General features: G+C 51.1%; 3 protein-coding genes; 2 read left to right on the top strand and 1 right to left on the bottom strand.

The window, feature by feature from the left end:
- Nucleotides 1-183: 183 nt before the first annotated feature.
- RCC_00891 (related to tyrosinase) lies at nucleotides 184-1,467 on the top strand (the record flags this gene model as incomplete). XM_023766099.1 has 2 exons in its annotated part: nucleotides 184-652; nucleotides 716-1,467. 2 exons carry the CDS (start codon nucleotides 184-186, stop codon nucleotides 1,465-1,467), a joined length of 1,221 nt encoding a protein of 406 aa, XP_023621867.1.
- A 2,585-nt stretch (nucleotides 1,468-4,052) lies between these two features.
- Nucleotides 4,053-18,308, bottom strand: RCC_12094 (related to non-ribosomal peptide synthetase; the record flags this gene model as incomplete). XM_023766100.1 has 6 exons in its annotated part: nucleotides 4,053-9,305; nucleotides 9,381-9,633; nucleotides 9,715-9,900; nucleotides 9,955-17,055; nucleotides 17,105-17,835; nucleotides 17,889-18,308. The coding sequence occupies 6 exons, from the start codon at nucleotides 18,306-18,308 to the stop codon at nucleotides 4,053-4,055; spliced, it is 13,944 nt and encodes a 4,647-aa protein (XP_023621868.1).
- A 1,472-nt stretch (nucleotides 18,309-19,780) lies between these two features.
- Nucleotides 19,781-21,174, top strand: RCC_00895 (related to long-chain-fatty-acid-CoA ligase; the record flags this gene model as incomplete). XM_023766101.1 has 3 exons in its annotated part: nucleotides 19,781-20,827; nucleotides 20,887-21,045; nucleotides 21,103-21,174. The coding sequence occupies 3 exons, from the start codon at nucleotides 19,781-19,783 to the stop codon at nucleotides 21,172-21,174; spliced, it is 1,278 nt and encodes a 425-aa protein (XP_023621869.1).
- Between the last annotated feature and the right edge of the window lie 257 nt (nucleotides 21,175-21,431).

Genomic DNA, 21,431 nt, shown 5'->3' on the forward strand with positions numbered 1-21,431 from the left:
TCTTCCCTTGGCTAGGGCCGTCCTAGAGGAAGTCCATGTCTGCAATCCAAGGACGATCTCTTATCTTATGGCATGGATCATTTCACAGATAGTTAGTTTTAGGTAGTTTCGGTCTGTCCCCAAACTTTTGTATGCAGTATCTGCCAACATCTATTCCTCCTACTTAGAGGACTACGCATTGCAATGCTCGGTTCCATTCTCCTCTCGCTTCTCGCGGCAAATGCAGTAGTAGCCGTGCCATTGGAGTCTTCGAAACCACCCGCATGGATACCAGGTCCCACAACTGGAACCGATGAACTGGCTAGAAATGGTCTTTCCAAGTTGGAGGCATACCTACAGACCAACGCGGGGTCCAAGAACAGCAGTTGCACGCTGAAAACCGCCCACAGACGCAAGGAATGGGATGACCTAGTACCGGACCAGAAGAAAGAGTACATTGCGGCTGTTCGTTGCCTGCAGACCTTACCTGCCATCAGTGGAGAATCGGCGCCAGGTGCGAGGTCCAGATACGATGATTTCGTGGTCGTGCATATTGATGGRACTGCTTCCAATCATACCATTCACAATACGGGCGTTTTTCTCAGCTGGCATCGTCAGTATATCTGGGCGTTTGAAGAGGCCCTTCGTAATGAGTGCAACTATACCGGCTACCGTACATCTTCCAACTCTTTCTTTCTTTCTTGACAACGATATAAGAAAGCTAACAAGACCACAGAACCCTATGTAAAATTTGGGCGATACAGCAACTCCGTAATCGGCGCCCCTATCTTCGACGGATCAGAAACATCCCTCAGCGGCAACGGTAAAGACGTCCCACACGGTCCCATCCCCCTCACAGCCCCCGAATCCTCTCCCAACGGCGTAGACGTAGAAATCCCCGCCCTACCCGGCGGAGGCTGCGTGACCGACGGTCCTTTTGTAAACTACACCGTAACCCTCGGTCCCAGAGGTCTAGCCTCCATAAACGACACCAAACCCAACCCTCTCCCCAACGGCAAAGGCTACAACCCCCGCTGCATGCGGCGCTCCCTGAATGTCATCTCTGCGAGCGGCGTCTCGGATGCCAATTGCACAAAACTCATCACCGAATCCCCCAATATCGAACTTTTTCAAGATTGGATGCAAGGTCCCTTTGATTTTGGGACTCCGGAATATGGAGTGCATGCTGCTGCTCATTATATGGTTGGAGGGGACCCTGGAGGGGATTTTTTTACTTCGCCTGGTGATGTGTTTTTTTGGTTTTTGCATGCGGAGATTGATCGTTTGTGGTGGATTTGGCAGATGCAGGATTTTGGGGGGAGGGTGGGACAGATTGCGGGGACTTTTACTCCTTTGAATTTTCCTGCTAGTAGGAATGTTACGTTGGATGATGTTGTTGATTTGGGAGGGATGTATGGGTATGAGGCTGTGAGGATTGGGGATATTGTTGATACGATGGGGGGAGAGTTTTGTTATATTTATGAGTGAGTGATTTTTGTGGATTTATGTTTCTGGGGGGTCGTTGAGATGGTTTGTATGAATGACGGGCCTGTGCTATTAATTCTTACCGCACTGCAAACATGTTTACAGCTTTGATACTACATCAGGCATTGCAGCATTCATGTAATAGAGTCTTAAACTCTGCTGCTTCATTCACTACGACCAAGAAGCTAAAGGACAACAAGTGAGGCGGTACCCCTTCTTATGGCCCCTCGATCAATCTCTCGCTTCAATCTGTCAGCTTCTGTGGACTGAACTGAAACATATTCAGGCTGCTTGATATAAGTGAGGTTCATGGCAGACGTCTTCTGCCCGGCACATTCTATAGCGTTGCTCACAGTCCGTCCGATCGATCAATGGCCCCTAAGTAAGTGCCTATGGTTATGCTTGAACTACGCATACAACTCATGAAAGGAGATTTGCTGATAGATCATCAAAGCAAGCTGTTAAACGTATGATTGCCCGCACAGTAGTCATCTTGATTGCCCGTTCTGCAATCCTGACTTGGAATTCCCCGTCCGCTGCCCATCTACCCACACATATCGCGTCGTTCTGTATCGACTGGCCTAGCTACTGAGGTGTCGAATGGGAACGGGTATCTGTAAAGTCGCAATGTTTCGTCAAAGGTCGCCTTTGAGACGAAATTCATTCGATAGGAGTCAAATCATCTATGAGTCTTTGTCTCTTAAATAAAGCTCTTTAATCTACCAAATTCTGTCATTATTTGCACAAGTGCATCGTCTCGTTGTCTTCCGCACCAGCCGAGGCTCCTTTTCCTATACAAAGCGGTTATAGTCTACATGTCGCGCCACCACCTACACTATCAATAGCTAGTCTATACATAGAATTGCTGAAGTTTTATGGCACATTGTTCATTTCGTAGACATCTTTGAACGGTCGCTTTGCATGGAACTCTAGAACAAAGCGATTGGTCCGTCCTAACATTGGCATTGATCGTTAATCAAAGCCCATTGATGSGAGTATTCGTTGTCCGCCATCACACTCTCATACAACAGTCCTCAACATAAAACTAACATCCACGACCTACAATCCAACTCCTTCTCTCATACACACTTCCATCACATCAACTACTCAAACAACCTCCACTCACAAAACCCAACTACCACAACCACAACCACCATCCTATCTTCGATCCAATCCMCCACTCTCAAAAACAACTCCTCCACAACCACCACCAACCAAAAAAAAATGTGCGGCTCCAAATTCACCACCGCGGTGGTCCTCCCCATCACCTCCCTCAAAGGCCAGTGCGAAGTCTGCAAATACCCGCTTCACCAATGTGTCTGTTGGGTCCTCGATTCGCTCCTCCCCATCAACTCCCTCAGAGGCCTGTGCGAAAAGTGTAAATACCCGCTTCACCAATGTGTTTGTTGGACGATCGGCTATCAACTCTCTCAGAGGCCTGTGCGAAAAGTGTAAATTCCCACTTCACCAATGTGTTTGTTGGACRATCGAGTCTCGGGAGGACTCTGCTATCAACTTCTCACTTTTTTGGGGGGAACAATATGGAGTTTGCGAGGTTTCGCCGGGGTGTGGGTCGCTTGAGGGGAATTCGGAATATGTTAAAATTTGTAATCAGAGTATTAGTGATTGCTGCTGTCGGGTTAAGAGTTAGGTTTTTTTTTTTGGTGGGTTTCGCGTTGAGCGCGGGCTACTAGGTAAGGTAAGGTGAGTTTCTGTTTGATTTTCTCTTGGGAGGTGTGTAGCAATGTTATTATTTTTGTCAATTCAAACTATCATTTCACCTATCACTTCAACTCTCAATTCAACGTTCGTATTTTCCTTTCATCAAACAGCGCCCATTTGCCCTCTCGAGCGATTTCCCAGAGTGCTGATGTTGTTCAATCAGGTTCTACATGTCCAGAGAGGAGAGACGCTAGTTCGATTCATAACTGCGCTCCAAACAGAAATAAAGAGTTTTGCAAGTCACCGAGTTCAACTGCTTTGTATTAAGTTCTGAATTGAACACCGTTCGACATTTGGGATATTCATTCACTTCGGCGGTTCGGCACATAGTTTTTCCGATGTCTGAATCCGGAAGATTCGCCTCCACTTATGGTGCGCTTCTTAGAGATCTTTCACTGACATTTAGGCTGACAGCGGTGAGTCACTGCTAGATTAGAAACCTCCTTTGTGATCCTGATAGAATAAGTTTGAGGGCCACCAACACCTGCGTCTGCTTATAGTTAATCCGTGGTCTTAGTATGTCTTCTATCAGCAATTGGGTTYGGCACATGCCTACTGAGACTCTGGACTTGGCGGTTGTTCAAGTGCTGAAGATGATGATGTGGTTGAAAAAGGTGCGGAGAAGTGGGGATCAAAGTACCAACGAGCGAACGGACTCACGGCATGATTCAAGGGCTGTCGCCCGGGGAAAAACTGTGCCAAATGACTTGTTCAAATGCTGATGTCTACTCGTCTAGGGGTTGTCAAGCACTGGGATGTGAACGACGTATCGCATCGCCAACAGAGTAGCATAAATCAAAGTCCTTCCTCTCCCGGCCTTCCCCAGCGCTGGTTTCATCCCAAAGCACAGATTCCCGTCTTACTACTCAAACACTTCTCAAACCCTCCAAGCATTCCACGACCTGTCTCTCAACACTCTGGATGAACTTGCCCAATTTCTCCTCGCTCATCAAATTCGCATCCGCCCTCGCACCAAACACAACTTGATTCCCTCTCCTACCCACATCCACAAACAAGCATCCTTCAGGCAGGAAACTTGCATCCAATCCATCGACAGCAGTCTTTCCCACTAGTGCTCTCGGGCTTGAATAGTCGGTCGGGACCCCAATCGCCATTGGCTGGAAAAGATCTCCCTCATTCACATCGCCGACCAAGCTTTTCGTGTTCCACAAAACATTAATGAAAGCGTTGAAAGGAAGTTTATGGGCATGGCTGTCGATCGCTTCGACGGCGGTGCGTAGACTACTTTGCTCATAAGGTACACGGGCTCCGAGTAATGCCTGTATGTTACGTGAAGATTCCAAGACGTTGCGTGTGAGTGGCAAAGGTAGTCCCAGTGGGAGTGTATTCACGCAAGGGCCAGTGACAGTTTCGATATTGTCAAAAGCTGTAGAGCGACCGAGTTGGAAGAAGCCAAAAAGCGGGCTAGTGGTGTCTGTCTCGACTGCAACAGCGCGAGCGAACGCAAGGAGGAGTATGTGATGCGGCGAAAGGTTGTGCTTGTTGCAGAGAGTCTCAAGGTCCGTGACGTCGATAGAGGTGCTTTCCGCCATGGAGAAGATCTGTCTTCGGTCCAGCTCATCGGTGGTGACTGTACCCGAGGCCGGAATCACTGCGCGTTCACAACCGGCCGAGCTTTCATTCCAGAWGGCCTTTTCCTCTTCTTTGTCAATAGATTCCTTTATGTGTCGTACAAGCTGTGAGAAAGAGGGCACATTTTCCACTTCCTGATCCAGATAGAGCATTTCAAGCTCCTTGATAAGCTTAGGCATACTCCAAGCATCATACAATGCATGATGACAGTAGAGCATAATGGCATCTCCATCCTCCGCTTGAATGAGTCGCAGCCTGATGGGAAGGGTGAACATGTTCGATGGGCTGCGAGCTTCAAGATACGCTCGTTCTTTCACTGCATCCACCAAGCTTCCGTCTGCTTGGTGGACTTCAAAGGCGTCGTCCTGAATAGCGGAGTGCTTCATCACAACTTGAACTGCTTGATCTGGCGCAACGGCGGCAAATGTCGTTCTGARAATGGCATGACGCTCTCGTAGTTTCCTCCAGGCGGATCTCAGTCTGCCAGCATCAAGATTTGCCCTGAAGATCCACCCTGGCTCATAGAGAGTACGGCCGGACTGAAGCCAGCCCATGAGATGGTATTCTTGGCCCGGCAAGCAAGGTAGTATCTCCTCCACCGCATCTTTCAAGAGGTTCAGAGTGGCGAGTGCGATCTGCTGGTGCTCTGTACTGATCAGACTGGACTGCTCGGACGACGCAACCTCTTTTTTGGTCGGCTTCTTGGCACTGGCAGCTACAATTTCACAGATCCGTCCCAAGACAGCGCCCTTCAAAATTTGCGCCACACTGATGCGAACACCCGCTTTCCGGCAGCGAGAAACAATTTGAATAGCTGCGATAGAGTCCACTCCAAATGAATAGATGCTAGAATCCAATGCGATGCTATCGGCAGGAACTTCGGCGACGTCAGCCATAGCTTTGCGAATGACATTTGCGTATTGATCCACTGCAGCCGGGTTGAAGGACATCTCTGCGTTCTCCAGTGCCATTGAATTCTTCAGCTCGAGTGGCAAATCGCGTAGACCTTCTGGATGTGCTGCTGCGAAACGATCGGGATGGTCAACAATGTCGTGGACGCAGGCGGCGAAGTTCTTGAGCAGGTTCTCAATCTCGCCCGAGGGAGCTGACGAGAGCGCGCGAGCTGTGAGTCCAGTTGCTGTGTGCTCAACCTCAAAATTGAGACGGTACTCAGACGCCACCGGCACCTTGTCGCTTTCGAGAGGTCGCCCCAGAGTATCCAGGCCATGCTCCCCAGAGTTTTCAAGCTTGCTGTAGACAAAGATACTGTCAATTAATGACGCACTGGGATCAGTAGTGGTTTTTCGCCATCGCTTCTGAACATCCGCCAGAGAGGCGTGTTGCAACTCGATTGAATCGAGATCGACTGCATGTGCAGTATCCACCAGGCTTTTGTTCGTAGATAGGACATCGTTCAGAGCGACACGGAAGGGAACGGTGTTGAACACAGGACCAACAACATCTCCATCTCCCAGCTGACTGGCACGCGCCGCTAGGACCTGGCCGAAGACCACATCGCGACGAGCGAAGCTCTTCATCATCGCTTTGCCAAAGGCCACAATCACGACGTCTTTGATGTATAGATCGAGCGTGCGGCATTTGTGTTCCAGAGAAGACACATCAGACGTTACAACACGCTCTGCGAAATTAAACTGGTCGGTGGTTTCAGCTGGCGGTGTACCTTCATATCCTTTGACATGCTCTGCCCAGAAGTCTGCCGCAGTATCTGCCGAGCGGACAATGGTTTTCGCAGCCTCGTGGAATGGTATCAGCTGCGGTGTTGGTACATTGTGATATCTCATCGACAACTGCCGATAGACCATGCCGAGGGATACTCCATCGTAAATGGCGTGGTGTAGGGAAAGGATGAGAACGGGTGACCTTTCCTTCGAGTTGACAATCTGAACCCCAGCTAGAGGCTGCGCGCTCTGGATACGTGCGGTAAAGTCCGAGTCATTAGAAAGCTGTAACCAGTGTTCTCGAGCATCGCTGACTGTGATGTCCTCCCATGTCGGTCTCTTGTCGGGATGAACGACTGCAACCCACGGAGCGGTATGCTTTGGTAGCCAGTGAAAGGTGGTCCTCATTACGTCCACATCTCGGGTAACAGCATCCCAGGCTTGCTTCAATCGATCAAGATCGATATCGGGATTGCATTCAATTGCGTGGTGATGCATGTACAGAGCTCCGTCCGTTGCAAGACTTTGTGCAAGCATACCGGCTTGGAGTGGTGTGCACTCGTAGCACTTGGCATCTTCTGGAAGATCCTTGACACCTGCTGCAGCCAGGACTGGTAGCATGTCTTGTTGTTTTCCAGCCGTTTCCAATCCTGGTGCGATTTTGTCAATTTCCTCAGCTCTCTCACTGGTGGATTTCAGATGATTGCTGAGTGCACCAAGGCGATTGTGTCTGATAACATCTGCCGAGGACACCTTGAGTCCAGCCTTGCGAAGATGCTTCGCTAGTCGGATCGCGGATATCGAATCAACGCCCAAGTGGATGAATGCCATATCTTTGTGTATCTCGTGAAGTGGAATAGTGGTGAATTCGCTGATGAGGGCCCYGAGTTGGGATTCTAGAGGGGACCAGCTGCTTTCATCATAGCGCTCACGATTGACCGACTTCCGCTGTGCACCAACACCGGTGACTCCTAAGGACTGGAGTGTCAGTTCGCTTCGCTCCAAGATCGTTTCTGTAAGCGTTTCGATCCTTTCGAGGAGGAGTTGTGCATCCATGGCAGTGCCGAAAGCATCGGTGAACCCAACGCTCACAACCAGTCCGTCTGTTCCTTCACTAGCTTCGAACTCGACTGCGAGAGGATAGTCCACAGCGATATCGGTCGATTGTTGCTGGAGAAGTGGTTTGTCCTGGGACCCCGGAGCAGAAGTCCGGATAAAGGAGAACAAGACATCGTAAAGTGGTCGATCTGCCTTGAGCCATCGCTGAATTGCTCTCGGGGAAACGTGCTGGAATTCCAGAGACGCCGAGTTGGACTCCTGTAGCAGTAGGAGGAATTCTGCTATGGAAATCTGCAAGTCTTCGAGTTTGACACGCTGCGGAACGGTAGTGACACATGGAGCCAAGATCTTGTCGGCGCCATCAACAGGTATAGTCCGACCGGAAAGAACGTTGCCGAAGATGAAATCATTGGTGCGAATGACTTGCGACAGCGAGATGGCAAACGCAGCTTGAAGAAGCGTGGCAAATGTCACATTGCGCGACAAGGCATCGTTCTCCAATTTTGAGAGTTTCACCCGGAACTGTCTCTTGCTGGTGCTCAGTGAGACATCCTTATTATGGGTCAGAGCACTCAATAAAGGCGCAGCTTCCCAGCCATCGAGCAGGGACGTCCAATGTTGCTGTGCTTGGTCCGTCGGCTGGCTGGAAATATACTCCACCAACGGACGTGCATTGAGTCGAACTTCCGGCTTCTGGCCTTTGTAGTAGCTTTCGATGTCCCGGAACWTTATCTCCAGGGAGTTGCCATCGTAGATAGCATGCGATATGGAGAACAGAAGCTCGCCGCCATTGGAAGTGGGGAGATAGTTCAAGCGCATAGGTGGTTTTGTCTGCAAGTTCTGGACAATGTCTCTTCCAGCTAACTCCTGAATTGAGGCAATTGAAGCAGATGACTCAACACTGAACTCGGTCCAATCAAGCATAGCAACGTCTGGTTTCAACACAATCTGTACGAAAGCATCGCCAGAGGTAGAGAAACAAGTTCGCAATATTTCGTTGTTGCGCACGAGTGATTCCCATGCCTCGCGTAGCCGTGTGATGTCGACATCAGTTCCGACAGCGAACTTGGTGTGGTTGATGTAGGCTCCATACGAGTCGTCATGCATTGCTGATCCAACGAGTACTTCCTGCATCGGAAGGCAGGGCAGAACGGTGGCGATCTGCTCCGGATCAATGTTACATCCCGGGCTTTGAAGAAATTGGTCTTCGAAACTCTTCAACCCCCGACGAATTGGCTCCATGTCCACGATCCCGGAAGACTCAATGTTCTGCGAGGTAGAGCTTTGAGCAAGCTGCTCAATCGTCGGGTTTCTCATCACCATTGCAACACTGCAGTTAAAACCAGCCCCTCGGAGTTTGGAGAAGACACTGATGGCCGCCAAACTGTCAATGCCGAGCTCAAACACGGATGTGCTAGGAGAAACACTTTGTGGCTTGTCTTTCATCACGGAAGCGATGACATCTAGTACCTTCTTCTCGATCTCGTTCATCGCTCTCGTAGTTGAGGACTTGGTAGACCCTTTCGCTGGCTCACGCAGCATAAGCTCGGTGATAGGAATTGAAGAAAAGACCTGAATCAAGAGTTTGCTGTCCGACTTTCCAGATGTTGCTGCAAGAGGAATGTGATCGAGGGGGACAATGAGATCCGGAACCATGTATGCTGGTAGTGTGCTTTGACATTTGCTCCGGAGGGTTGAATTGGCTTCTTCGAGATCCGTTTTGATCACTTTGGGAAGCTCTCGGGTCTTGCGTTGTAGGGATTGCGTTCGCGCAATGAAAGCAACAAGCTGCGAAATCGGGGTCAGCGCGGGTGTTGCCACTACGTGCAGGCGACAACTAGTCGCTTGAACAACCCAACATACCTGTACTCTGGAAAGCTCCGGATGCCTGACCACGAGAGCGGCCACATCTACTGCATTCTCGGAGGCCATGCGAACTCCTTCAGCAACCTCGCCGAGCTCCACTCGCTGGCCTCGAATTTTGACTTGATCGTCCTTCCGGCCCAGGAAGTGGATATGGTCATCGATCGTGAGCCGCACAATGTCACCAGTGCGATACATCCTGTTGCCATGGAAGTCGTCGATAAAACCTTTGGCGTCTGGGCGGTTGAGATAGCTAAATCAGATACGAAGCTTGGTTAGTATGGTGTTGAGCAGAGGAGCTGCTTGACAGCTAGAAGATCGACCCAGTACGTACCCATTCGCTATGAGACTACCTGTGAAACAGAGCTCCCCGGCCATGCCGCGCAAAGCATAGTCACTGGTGCCGGGGACTAGTACATGCCCTACACTGTCGCCCAGTGGCATACCAATGTCTCGTACATCGGAGTCAGGATACACCCGTCCTGAGCAACAACCTATAGTTGCCTCCGTTGGGCCGTAACTACATGCAGGATCAGTTAGTGATGAGCAAAACGATGCTCCTCAATCCACTTACGCATTGATCAAGCTGACCCGATCGTGAGATCCCCACTTCTTCTTCGTCTTGGCCGACATTTTCTCGCCGCCGACTCCAAGAAATACGAGGTCCGGCGCATCCTCTGGGCTGAGACCAGTCTGATCGAGGAGAGAGGGGACGAAACTGGCATGAGATATATGCAGAGACGAGAGTGCGAGGGCCAAGTCGTCCAAGAGCATTGAGCGATTGCCAGTCACAATAGCAAGCCCATGCCGCCATGCCAGGAACATTTCACCAATGTGAACGTCGAAGGCGCGGCTGGCGATGCCAAGATATTTGCCACGTCCACCCAGTTCATTTGTGGCAGGTGCGTTTTCGATGATGAACTCTGACTGTGCCTCTACGAAAGACGCAAGGTTCTCTTGACTGACCAGGACACCTTTGGGTTTCCCAGTCGAGCCGGACGTGTACAACAGATATGCGTCACTTGCTGGAACTCCCTGACGAGGTATGATGGAGCTGTCAGTCGCGGAAAACTCGTCCTTGAAGTTGTCCGTGTCGACGTCCATTAACTCGCAGTCTGACACTGTCGGAACCTCTCCAAAGAGCTCCTTTGTGGTGAAAACCATAGCAGCACCACTATCCTTGAGAAGGAAAGCCTTTCGCTCGGCCGGGAAAGCTTCATCGATCGGAAGATAGGTATTTCCGCTGATGAGCACCCCAAGAGATACTGCAAAAGACATGAGCGTACGGCCCAAGCACATCCCAATTCTGCGTGCGGTGAAACCTCTTCCGAGTATCATTCGAGCAATGCGGTTTGATTCTGCGAGCAGCTTGGAGTAACTCCAGTGAACGGTATGAGTTCCATCTAAGCCAACATCGACTGCGATTTCTGCGGCTATCCAGTCTGGCTTGGTCTTAGCCCAGTGTTCGACCCAGTAAGTTGGCGAGTGGCGGGCAGGACATCGAGTATCCGGCCGAGGTGTTGTCTTTGAGATCAGAGCAGTGGGCATCCCCCCAGTGACAGAAGTCAGAGGAGCATTGGGTCGCGCGACGATTGCTTGAACCAATGCGTCGAGCTGGTCCAGCAGGAGATATTGCTCTGCTTCACTCATCATCGAGTCGGCAACCGCCAACTCAAATTTCGGGCAGTCGTCAGAATCTTGCCATACGTTGAATGCCAGAGGATGTTCCACTTGAATGTCTGTTACATCTTCGAGACGACACCATCGCTCGTGTGAAATAGATGCTGTATCCCCAGAAGACGGATGGAAAGCGAACATGGCGGGATAGACTTGAGATGTCGCACCTCTGTTGAGCAAGTTCTTGATCGTCCCCGGACGAACATTGCGATGTTTCCAAGCTTGCTTCGCGAAACTGTCCTGTTTGTTCAGTGTCCCTGAGATTGTGGAGTCTGGTGTGAACAAAGACGGTACTATCGAAACGAGCRGGCCGATGGCAGTCTCAAGCCTGCTATCCATGATGCGATCTGATACGACTTCAGCAAATAGGACCTGCGAGCTTTCCAAGATATTTGCGAGCGCAATTCCCCACGCCATGCGGAGAATGGTCACAATTGACGATAAGCCAAGATCAACCATTGCCTCCCGAAGTCTGGGGAACGAGACACTGCTGCGCGAGTACAAAACTCGGTGCTGAAGTTTCGAGGCGTGTTGGTCCCCAAGGCCGTCGTCCTGTTCTCCAGTCACGGAAGCGAAATTCTCCAGCGATTCCTTCCAGAATTTCAAGGCCATCTTGTTGTCTGCATTGACAACAGACTTCAAAGCAATAGCTTCACTTAGAGGAAAGCGCTGAGCTGGCTGAGAGCTACGGTCGTAATAAGCCATGAGATCAGCCTGCAGATGTTCCAAGCTAGGACCATCGTAGATTGAGTGATGTACAGTGATCATCATAACAGGTGATGTGTCATGATGGAAGATGTCCACGGCCCAGGGTGGAAGCTTGAACAGTGCATCGTGGTGATATTGAGCGATCTCTGATACTCTTTTCCGGGCTGCCTCTGTGATGTTGGCAGTGATTGTGTGTTCGGACCAGTCTACCAGAGGCTCATCATATATGATTTGTAGGAAACCATGCTCAGCACTGGAAACACTGGCGGTATCAGTGTGGAGAGCGGCTTTGGCCAGGAATCCCGCTCGCAGTGCCTCCGTACGCCGCGTGACCTTGTCCCACGATCGTTTGAGGTTGGCAAGATTGACGCCATCTTGAAGTTGGAACATGTGACTACTCCAGTATGCGTCAGGATCTTTCAGACTCTCGCTCAATAGACTCTCTTGCAAGACCGTAGTTGGAAGGACCGATATGTCATCCAGTGAGAGGTGTTTGGCAACTTGTCTGTAGTACTGGCTATGAAAATCTTGGAGAACGCTCTCAGGATGCTCATCAGTGTGATTTTCAGTTCTGTCGACCGATGTGAGGCTGCACAAGTCGGAGACTGTCTTGCATTGGAAAACATCAACGACGGATATCTTGAAGCCTAGCTTGTTAATCTTGGGAACCAGTCGAATCGCTGCTATGGAGTCAATTCCAAGGGAAGGCAACTTGATCGTTGGGCGAAGTGACTCGGGCGGAATGGCAAGTGTTGCAGCGATGATGGAAAGCACAGCTCTGTTTTCCTCGAACCAACGATCTTCCTGGTCGTTTGCTGAGGAAGTGGCAGCAGGAGAACTCTGTTGCCATTCATCCAAGTCAACAGAATGATAAATGGTAGTCAGTACTGCACGGTCGACCTTGGCAGATGCTGTTCGAGGGATACCGTTCAAGATAATGTATGCGCTGGGCTGCATGAATGGCGGGAGCACAGCGCGTGCATGCTCTTGCGTAATGTCTGCCAGCTTTTTCGCGGGTTCGTCGACTATGGCGGATACCGTCCCACTAGAATCGCCAAGAGACGGGCAAGATAGGAAGGCTACGACGCTCTGCCCATCGCCCGACTTTCTCTTGCAGAGCAACACCTCGACTTTATCAATTTGAGTATCAGCACCCTTGAGCGCAAATGCGATCTCTCCCAGCTCTACTCGTTGGCCACCGAGCTTGACGAGATCATCGTTCCGGCCAATAAAATTGATCGTACCGTCTGCGACTTGACGTACAAGATCACCCGTCAAATATAGTGACAGCTGGAGCTGTTCGTTCCAAACGAACTTCTTCGCGGTGACTTCAGGAAGGTGCCAGTAGCCGGAGGATAGTTGAGGACCAGCCAGCGCGAGCTCTCCGATGGCACCCCGCATGACCACATTGTCTCCGTCGATGACATACGCCCCAACAGATGGAAGTGGAATTCCGATGTTTGAGCTAGGGTGTGCATCTGTCTTTCCGTTGATCTCGCGGACAGTAGAGATGACCGTAGATTCTGCAGGCCCGTAGGTGTTGAATATTCGCATGTCGGCGGACCATTCTTCTGCAATGGTCTCGGGGAGCTTTTCACCGAGCATGGTCACAATCTCGAGTGTCTCTATGCTGTTCCGAGAAAGGGTAGCGGCGAACGCAGGTGTGAGATGAGCATGCGTCGCTTTCGTCTCGTTCGCCAAATCGGCGAAAGATTGCAGCATGATCTCCCTGGTGCTAGAAATGATAGTACCTCCCACTGCAAATGTGTAGAAGACGTCTTGCACAAACACATCAAATGTATATTGGGAGAACTGCATGCAACGGACGTTTTGGCCTGAGACATCGGACGGAATGGTGTCGGCGAGTGATTGAATTGCCGTAGCAGCTGAGAGATGCGTGATTGGGACTCCCTTGGGAGGTCCAGTTGTCCCGCTGGTGAATATCAGATACGCCAGGCTGGATGGATATCGCGTTGTTGAAAGAGCCTGCGTTGTGGACTTCGAATCGTCGGATTGTAAGTCTGCAATGTTCAATGTGAGACAAGACACGCCCTCAGGGATTGCACTTTCATCCAGCTGGGAAGCTTTGGATGAGCTGACTAGGATTCGGCTACCTGTTCTCTCCATTATAGTACGCTGGCGAAGAGGTGGAGAATAGGGATCAATGGGACACCATGCGGCGCCGGCGATGAGGATACCGAGTATGGCAACATAAAGYTCCGGACACTTCTCCATGCAAATCATGATTGGCTCGTTCTGGACTGGGCCAAATGCTTCCAACAGCCTGGATGCGAACCTCGAAGCGAGTGAGTGGAGTTCGCCATAGGACCATTCCACGTCTGGTACGGAACCATCCATGGATCGCTTGAAGACGAGAGCAGGCTTGCCCGGGAGCTCGACGGCACGTCGTTCGAACGGTTGGTGAAGGTACAAGTCGGCTCCAGGATCGGCGCTTATCATCGACTGGTCGCGAATGATAGGCGTCTGTGATTGCAGCTCACTTCGAACTGCATGGCGAGCAGCCTGGAAGCTTCCATCGGGGTCGCTGCACAGATGGCTGAGTAAGTCATCGAATTGGTGCAACATTACCTTAGCAGCCGACTGATCCAAATGCTTGTGCGTGTATGTTGCCCGCAGTCGAAGCGGTCCGGTCTCTGTTGGCCATATCTCGATCATGACAGCAAAGTCATTCTCCATGGCTGGATAATCGATCGATTGCCATAACGCATCGCTGGCAGGCTTATCAAACGCCTGGAACGCAAGCAGCGTGTCATATGGTAGACCGCCATCCGCAGTAGCCAGGGAACTAAGCGGAATGTGGTGATGTGGTAAGGCTTCGGCGTTGCGGGAGGTCAACGCGGAGAGGACCTCGCGGCTAGTCTTTGTCTCGATCTGAGCGAATCCCAACTTGAAGGGAACGACAACAAAGGTAGGTCCCATGCATGAGCTTAGCTCCTCCTCCAATCGATCAGATATCACACTTCCAAAGGAAATCTCGGTGGTCGAGCCCGTATATGCAAAGAGCATATTAGACCAGGCCGCCTGGAGGAGAGACAGTGGCGAGACGGAAATGGCTCTCGAAGCATCGCGAATCTTGTCCAAAGTGACATTCCCAACAACTTCTGTGACCTGCGCGGCAGGACTCTGAGATTCKGGCTTCAAGGGCGACACGCAAGGGAATGGATTGAGCTCATAGTCTTTGAACTGGGCCTGCCAATATGCGACAGTCTCCTCGCTGGCCTGACTAAAGTGTGCATATACGGCGGCGTCAATCTCTGTTCGGGGCGCGGGTGGCCGAGAGAAAAATGCGTCTTCCACGTCTCGGAGAATGAGCTGAAGAGATCCGCCATCGAAAATACCGTGGAATAGAGACAATAGATATGCAGTACGGCCAGCGGATGAGATAACAGCGAGACCGAGCGGAGGACGATCGAGAGACATTGCAGCCTCGGCCTCAGCTCTTGCCGTCTCCAGAGCAAGGTTCCATGCATTTTCAGTGTCCTCGACACATGAGTAACGTCTGAATTCAAGGGTTGCGCGGCTTGCATCTGAGTCCAACACACATTGCGCGAACGGGGAAACTTCGTCGTCTACCGAAGCAAATACGGCTCGCAACATTTTGGATGAGCTGAGTGTCGTACGCCATGCTTGTTCTACCCGCATGCCATCGTGACCAGGAGCCTGATGGTACACGGAGTGATTGATGTAACTTTTCCGATCAGACGACAAACTTCGGAGAAAGCTTGCAAGCGTGCCTGATTGTGTTGCAGTTGTTGGCAAAATCTGCTCAATTTCACTCGGGGATATTCCAAGCTGGCTTGCGCATACTGTGCGGTGCTTCGTGTCGAAAAGAGCAATTCGTGAGTTTAGGTCGACAGTCCGCTCCGATCTTGATGGATCGATGGTTGATTGCCCGCTGGCTAGGCAGTGGTTTGCAAGKCCGATAGGAGTCCTTATCTTGAGTACATCGTTCACCGTCAGGCTTGTGATGCCTCGATCTCGAATCTCCTGCAAGAAGCGTACTGCTCGAAGACTATCTAGTCCAAGAGACAGAAGGTCTGTATGCGGAGCAATGGAGCCTACGCTCACATTACAGACAGCATAGAGRGCTTCCTTGATTGTGTTGAACAGTGGTCTGGTCTGGTCATCCACTCCGGCCTCACCTGGGTCTTGCACGTCCTCAGATTGAGATAATGGTATCATTTCTCGTACCATGGAGGCGAGTGCCTTGCGATCAGTTTTCCCGGCTCGAGATCGAGGCATCTCATCCAGGAATAGGTACTTGGCAGGCCGCATGTACTGCGGAAGACCTTTCTCAGCGGCAGCTTCACAGTCAATCCGTACATGGCCTTCTCCGATAGTGTGGTCYGCAATAATGCAAGCAACGACATGTTCACTGCCTTGTCCAGCCACCCCATCTTGATGAACGATGGCCACGACATCAGAGACTCCAGCAACACCAGAAATGACGGCTTCAATGTGTCCGAGTTCTACTCGTCTACCGCTGAGTTTGACTTGGTCTGTCGTGATTCTGCCAAGAAACTCCACGAAAAGCTCACCATTTCTCGATCTTACAATTCGAGCCCGATCCCCGGTACGGTAAAGTCGTCCATACTTTGAGCTGGACACAAACGCTGCAGCAGTTTGGTCGATGCGGTTGAGATAGCCCTGACTAACTTGAGGCCCGCCCACAGCCAGCTCACCTGAGAAGCCAAGGGGGACGACTGAAGGCTGGCGACTGTTTGGATCGATGACGAAGATCGAGCAAGTGTCAAGCGAACGGCCAATGATAGATCCCCTCTCATTCACCGAGAAGTCCGGGACGACGGTGCAGGTCATTGTAGCTTCTGTTGGACCGTAGAAATTCCTGAGCAAGTAGGGCCTTTGTAGACTGGGCGTATGAGTTTCGGGACAGGCATGTAGGGGAGAATCCGAGGCAAAGTTTGAKATCACTCTGGGCGTAAGCTTCTCGCCCATGACCCACATTTGCCGAACGTGAAGCTTCTCTGGCCGCAGAACACTAGCCATGCTTGGTGTTGCCATCATTATTGTGGCAGAAGTTTTGTTGATAACGGCTTCCGGATCGGTTAATAGCATCTCTCGAGGAGCGCCGCAGAGCGTGCCTCCATTCCACCATGTAGTAAAGATCTCCATAATCGATGGATCGAATGTTGGCGCAGCAAACTGGAACCATCGGAAACCGTCTTTGACCWTCGCTGGGGATATGAATTTGGAATGTGATGCAATCGAGGCAGCTGCTGCTAGGTGCTGGATGATGACTCCTTTAGGTCTGCGATGAATTAGTTCAAAGCTATCAACACCAATACAGATATCCTTACCGGCCAGTAGATCCACTGGTGTACATTATATAAGCCACGTCCTTTTCCGAGACTGTCGGGAGTGACACATCGAGGCCATCATGTGGCTTGTGGTTTTTGATGAACTCTGCCACATCGATGCAAGTAGCAAGCTCGTCGTCGTCACAGTACCATGCATCCCAAGGACAGCCACCAAGGAGAGTGCCGTTTGTCAGAACAAATGAAGCGCCAAGTTCTTCCACGATATCCCTCAGCTGCTGCGAAGGGGCGTCCATTGGAAGCGGGCAGAATGTAAAGCCTGCTTTMAACACTGCCAGCCAAGAAACGTAGAAAGCAGGGGAACTGGCCATGAAGGCCGGTACAACGGGTTGGCTGCTCCACGTGCTGATATAGTTTGTGAGCTTGACGGCAAGTGCAGAGGACAGTGAGTCCAACTCCCCGTAGGTGAATATACAACGGGATGTATCTGTGGACTGGAAGTGCAATGCGTAGCGTGAGGGATATTGCGCTGCAGCTCTTTGGAAACCGGCATGAAGTGATCTTGGTCGTTCCGGCTGCGTTGGACGTAGTCCTGGTGGGTGGTTGATTACAGAGAGCTGTTCTTCTGGGACACTTTGGTCATCATCGTTGGTCCGCGAAATCTCCTTGATCAGGACAGCGAAGACAGCGTCCGCAAAAGTAGCATCCATAATTCGAGCATCGTAGTGCATGATTGCAGTCAACTGTGCTACATGATACTGAACGACGAATGGCTGTATGGCTCGTTAGTGTAATACCAGATGGAAAGCGTAGAGGCAACACTCACGCATTCGAGGGAAAGGGAATCGATGAAGTCAAAGTCATCGAGATCTGCCAAAAGCTCCAAGCCGAAGTCGAATGCTTCACCACCATCCGGCTGTGAGGTAATCTCAACGCCATCTTTTAACACTTCAGCCGCAAACACTTCGTGGCTGGAAGAGGCAGCTGCATAGTCGTTACGGAGGGCGAATTGAAAGCACACCTCCTCCTCGCCCGTCAGAGCGGCAATGAAACGAGAATACCCTTGCAAGATTCCCGTCTTCCCGCGAGGTTGCCCTTTGATGTTGGCGGTATAGCTATACTTTCGACATTGATACACAGATTGCTGTCTCTGTGAGTGTGCTTCTGCGGTGAGGGTGTCTAATCTTGGGAAGGCAGAAGGGCGGCGGTCCGAAATAGAGGTTGACATATCGTCTGAAATGACCATGAAAGTGCGCTCAACGTACAGCAGCGAGAGTCCTGGCAACAGTATGAAGTCACAGACCTACCTCCAAGCACGACTTGGGATCTATCCTTCATGACAGATCCGACACCGCGATTGCCATCATTGTGCGCTCTTCCGCTAGTATCGGCATTGCTACTCCGCGAGCGACGGCAGATTTGTCCAAGCATTAGTTGACCATCAGATAATTTTCAGAGCTCAACTGCAAGGGTCGCAAGCCGGCAGGTCTAGACGAGCTCGGGCGTTTGATCGTTTGATCATGATGTGGGTCCGCCAAGAGCTGCACGGACTGATGTCTGTTTAGCGTTATCTGATCCGAACGCGAGATTTATCAATCAGGCAGGGGTAGTAGTCCGGGTCCGGGTCGGAGACACTGTGGGTCTCGGAAAGTATCGCGTGCTGCATCGCCAGCGATCAACATGTCTGCGCTGTCAGACCGGCCTATCACGCCCTGGAAGATCCTTTTGATGCGTTTCAATGACGCTGGTGGAGTGTCAGCGGCGACATCCACTGTAATACGAACCCCGGGCAGGTGAAGTCTCGCTGTGACATGTACACAAAGCCTTTTCGCTCGCGTGGAGATGGACATGCGGGCGAATAGGGCGTGCAAGTCCGGTCAAAATGGTGGGTCGATCAGCGTTGCTAGGACTGATGGATCTGTGGATGCCATATGCAGCACGTAATCCCCGCCCCAACAATGTATATGCCCATGAATGGTGACATCGGCAAATATGCGACCCTCGCTCAGACAACGGCGAATTTAGGCGATCCCACCAGTCTGAGAGTAGTTTCCACGTCGTCCCTAGACTCTATTGTGCGTGCCGATCGCGTGGGTGGAAGACGAAATCTTCGGCTGTAGTCGGCGGCCGGGCATCGTCCGTGGTGTGAGGCTTCGTTGTAGCGCGTGCGTCAAATATCTCCAAATGCGATGCACTGTGAGCGTAGCAAGAACTTTCCGCAACATCTGCAGCAATGTCAACAATTACAGAGCTCGTGGATGACCACATCAGTCTGCCATCACTGTTTCACGGCCCTGCGGACCCACCACTTGTGACTCTGACATTGGGCGACTTTCTCGACCTACAATGCAATCGATATGGCAATCGCGAATGTCTGGTGACTCCATGGAACTCCACAAGATGGACGTACAACGACTTGCAAGAGCAGAGCACAAGGCTTGCCAGATATCTCCACGCACGCGGGGTCCAACCTGGGGATAGAGTAGCAGTTCTAGCAGGAAATAGAGCAGAATACGCGGCGGTGTTCTTTGCCTGCATGCGGGTTGGTGCAGTGCTTGTGATCCTCAATAACACATATACAACTTCCGAGGCGGAATATGCGTTAAAGTACACAGGTTTGTCGTGTGAACGTCCCGAGAAAAGGCGAAACTGATCAGCCTGACAGAGTGCAAGATCCTGTTCGCCACGCTTTGGATTGGTCGACAAAACAACACTCCCATGCTTGAGAGATTCTGCCAGAGCAGCGGGCTGCTGCCAGCGTTGCAGCAGATCATTCTCCTGGAAGGCAATCTGGAAGGCCTGGTCGAATATGGTGCTGCGGTGAATATCGGCGCAAGGCTACCTGCAGACCCTGTCAAGAAGATTCAACAAGGGCTGAGCCCGTACTCGACTTGTAACCTTCAATTTACCAGCGGTTCGACTGGGAATCCCAAGGCAGCTATGCTGACACACCATGGACTGTTGAATAATGCCCGATTTATCGGAGACCGCATGAATCTTACGGAAAACGACATTCTTTGCTGTCCACCTCCGCTTTTCCACTGCTTTGGCCTGGTTCTCGGTTTACTGGCAACAATCACACACGGAGCGAACATTGTCTACCCGTCCGAGGTTTTTGACGGCCCGTCGGTGCTCCAAGCCATCACCGACGAGAAATGCACTGCGTTGCATGGCGTCCCGGCGATGTTCGACACCTTGTTCAGCTTGCCCCGACCTGCCAACTTTGACTGCAGTCAATTACGAACGGGAATTATCGCGGGAGCTCCAGTGCCACGGCACCTCATGGAGCTGCTGGTCAACGACTTTGGTATGACAGAGTTTACGTCATCCTACGGTTTGACCGAAGCCAGCCCAACATGCTTCAATGCTACCGTGTACGATACTATTGATCGACGACTGACGACCGTCGGCACACCGATGCCGCACGCCCATGCCAAAATCGTTGATCGAGAAGGCAAGATCGTTCCGGTAGGCACCCGTGGAGAGCTGTGTATRGCTGGATACCAGTTGCAAGTTGGGTACTGGCAGAATCCAGAAAAGACGGCCGAGGCGATGATCCGAGATGATGATGGCGTGCTGTGGTTACACACTGGTGACGAAGCTGTGTTCGACCAGTATGGCTATTGCAGCATCACTGGAAGATTCAAAGACATCATCATAAGAGGTGGGGAAAACATATATCCTTTGGAGATTGAGGAGCGGCTTGTTCAGTATCCAGCTGTTCAGCAAGCCATTGTGGTGGGCTTGCCGCATCCTAGATACCAGGTAGGAGGACTCCAAACTCATAATGTCGCGGCTTAGATGTGACAACTGACACGAATCAGGAGGTCCCGGTTGCCTTTCTCCAGCGCAGAGACGGAGCCCAACGGCCAAGCATCGAATCGCTGCAAGAATGGACGCGGCTCACGCTCGGAAGACACAAGGCTCCGACAAAGGTTTTCTGGCTCGGTGAAGATGGCGTGCCTGCGGACGTTCCAATGACGGTGAGTAATCAGACGGTCATCAATCTTGAGCAATGCTGACAGTAGACGTGTGTCCAGGGCAGCGGAAAGGTCCAGAAATTCAAGTTGCGTAGTATTGCACAACAGTTAATGAGGCCAGCCAAGCTGTGAAGAAAAAGTCCGCGGGTGTTAGATAAATCAAAGCATACATGTATGTTGCACGTCGAGTCCAACGCTGGAATGTCTCTAAATTCAAAGAGATTGCAATGATGATGGTGATGRTGATGGTGATGATGGTTGTCAAAGATAAGGATGTCGGAACTGAGGTGAGATTAAGGTCGTTTACRGCGCGTTTTTAAGAACAACTCTGCAACAATCCTTTTAGGCGATAGTGCGACGCTAGCATTATAGGGTATTAGAACCTCGGT

This window comes from Ramularia collo-cygni (genome assembly GCF_900074925.1).
Source record: "Ramularia collo-cygni strain URUG2 genome assembly, contig: RCC_scaffold01, whole genome shotgun sequence".
In the NCBI taxonomy this organism is placed as follows: Eukaryota; Fungi; Ascomycota; class Dothideomycetes; order Mycosphaerellales; family Mycosphaerellaceae; genus Ramularia; species Ramularia collo-cygni.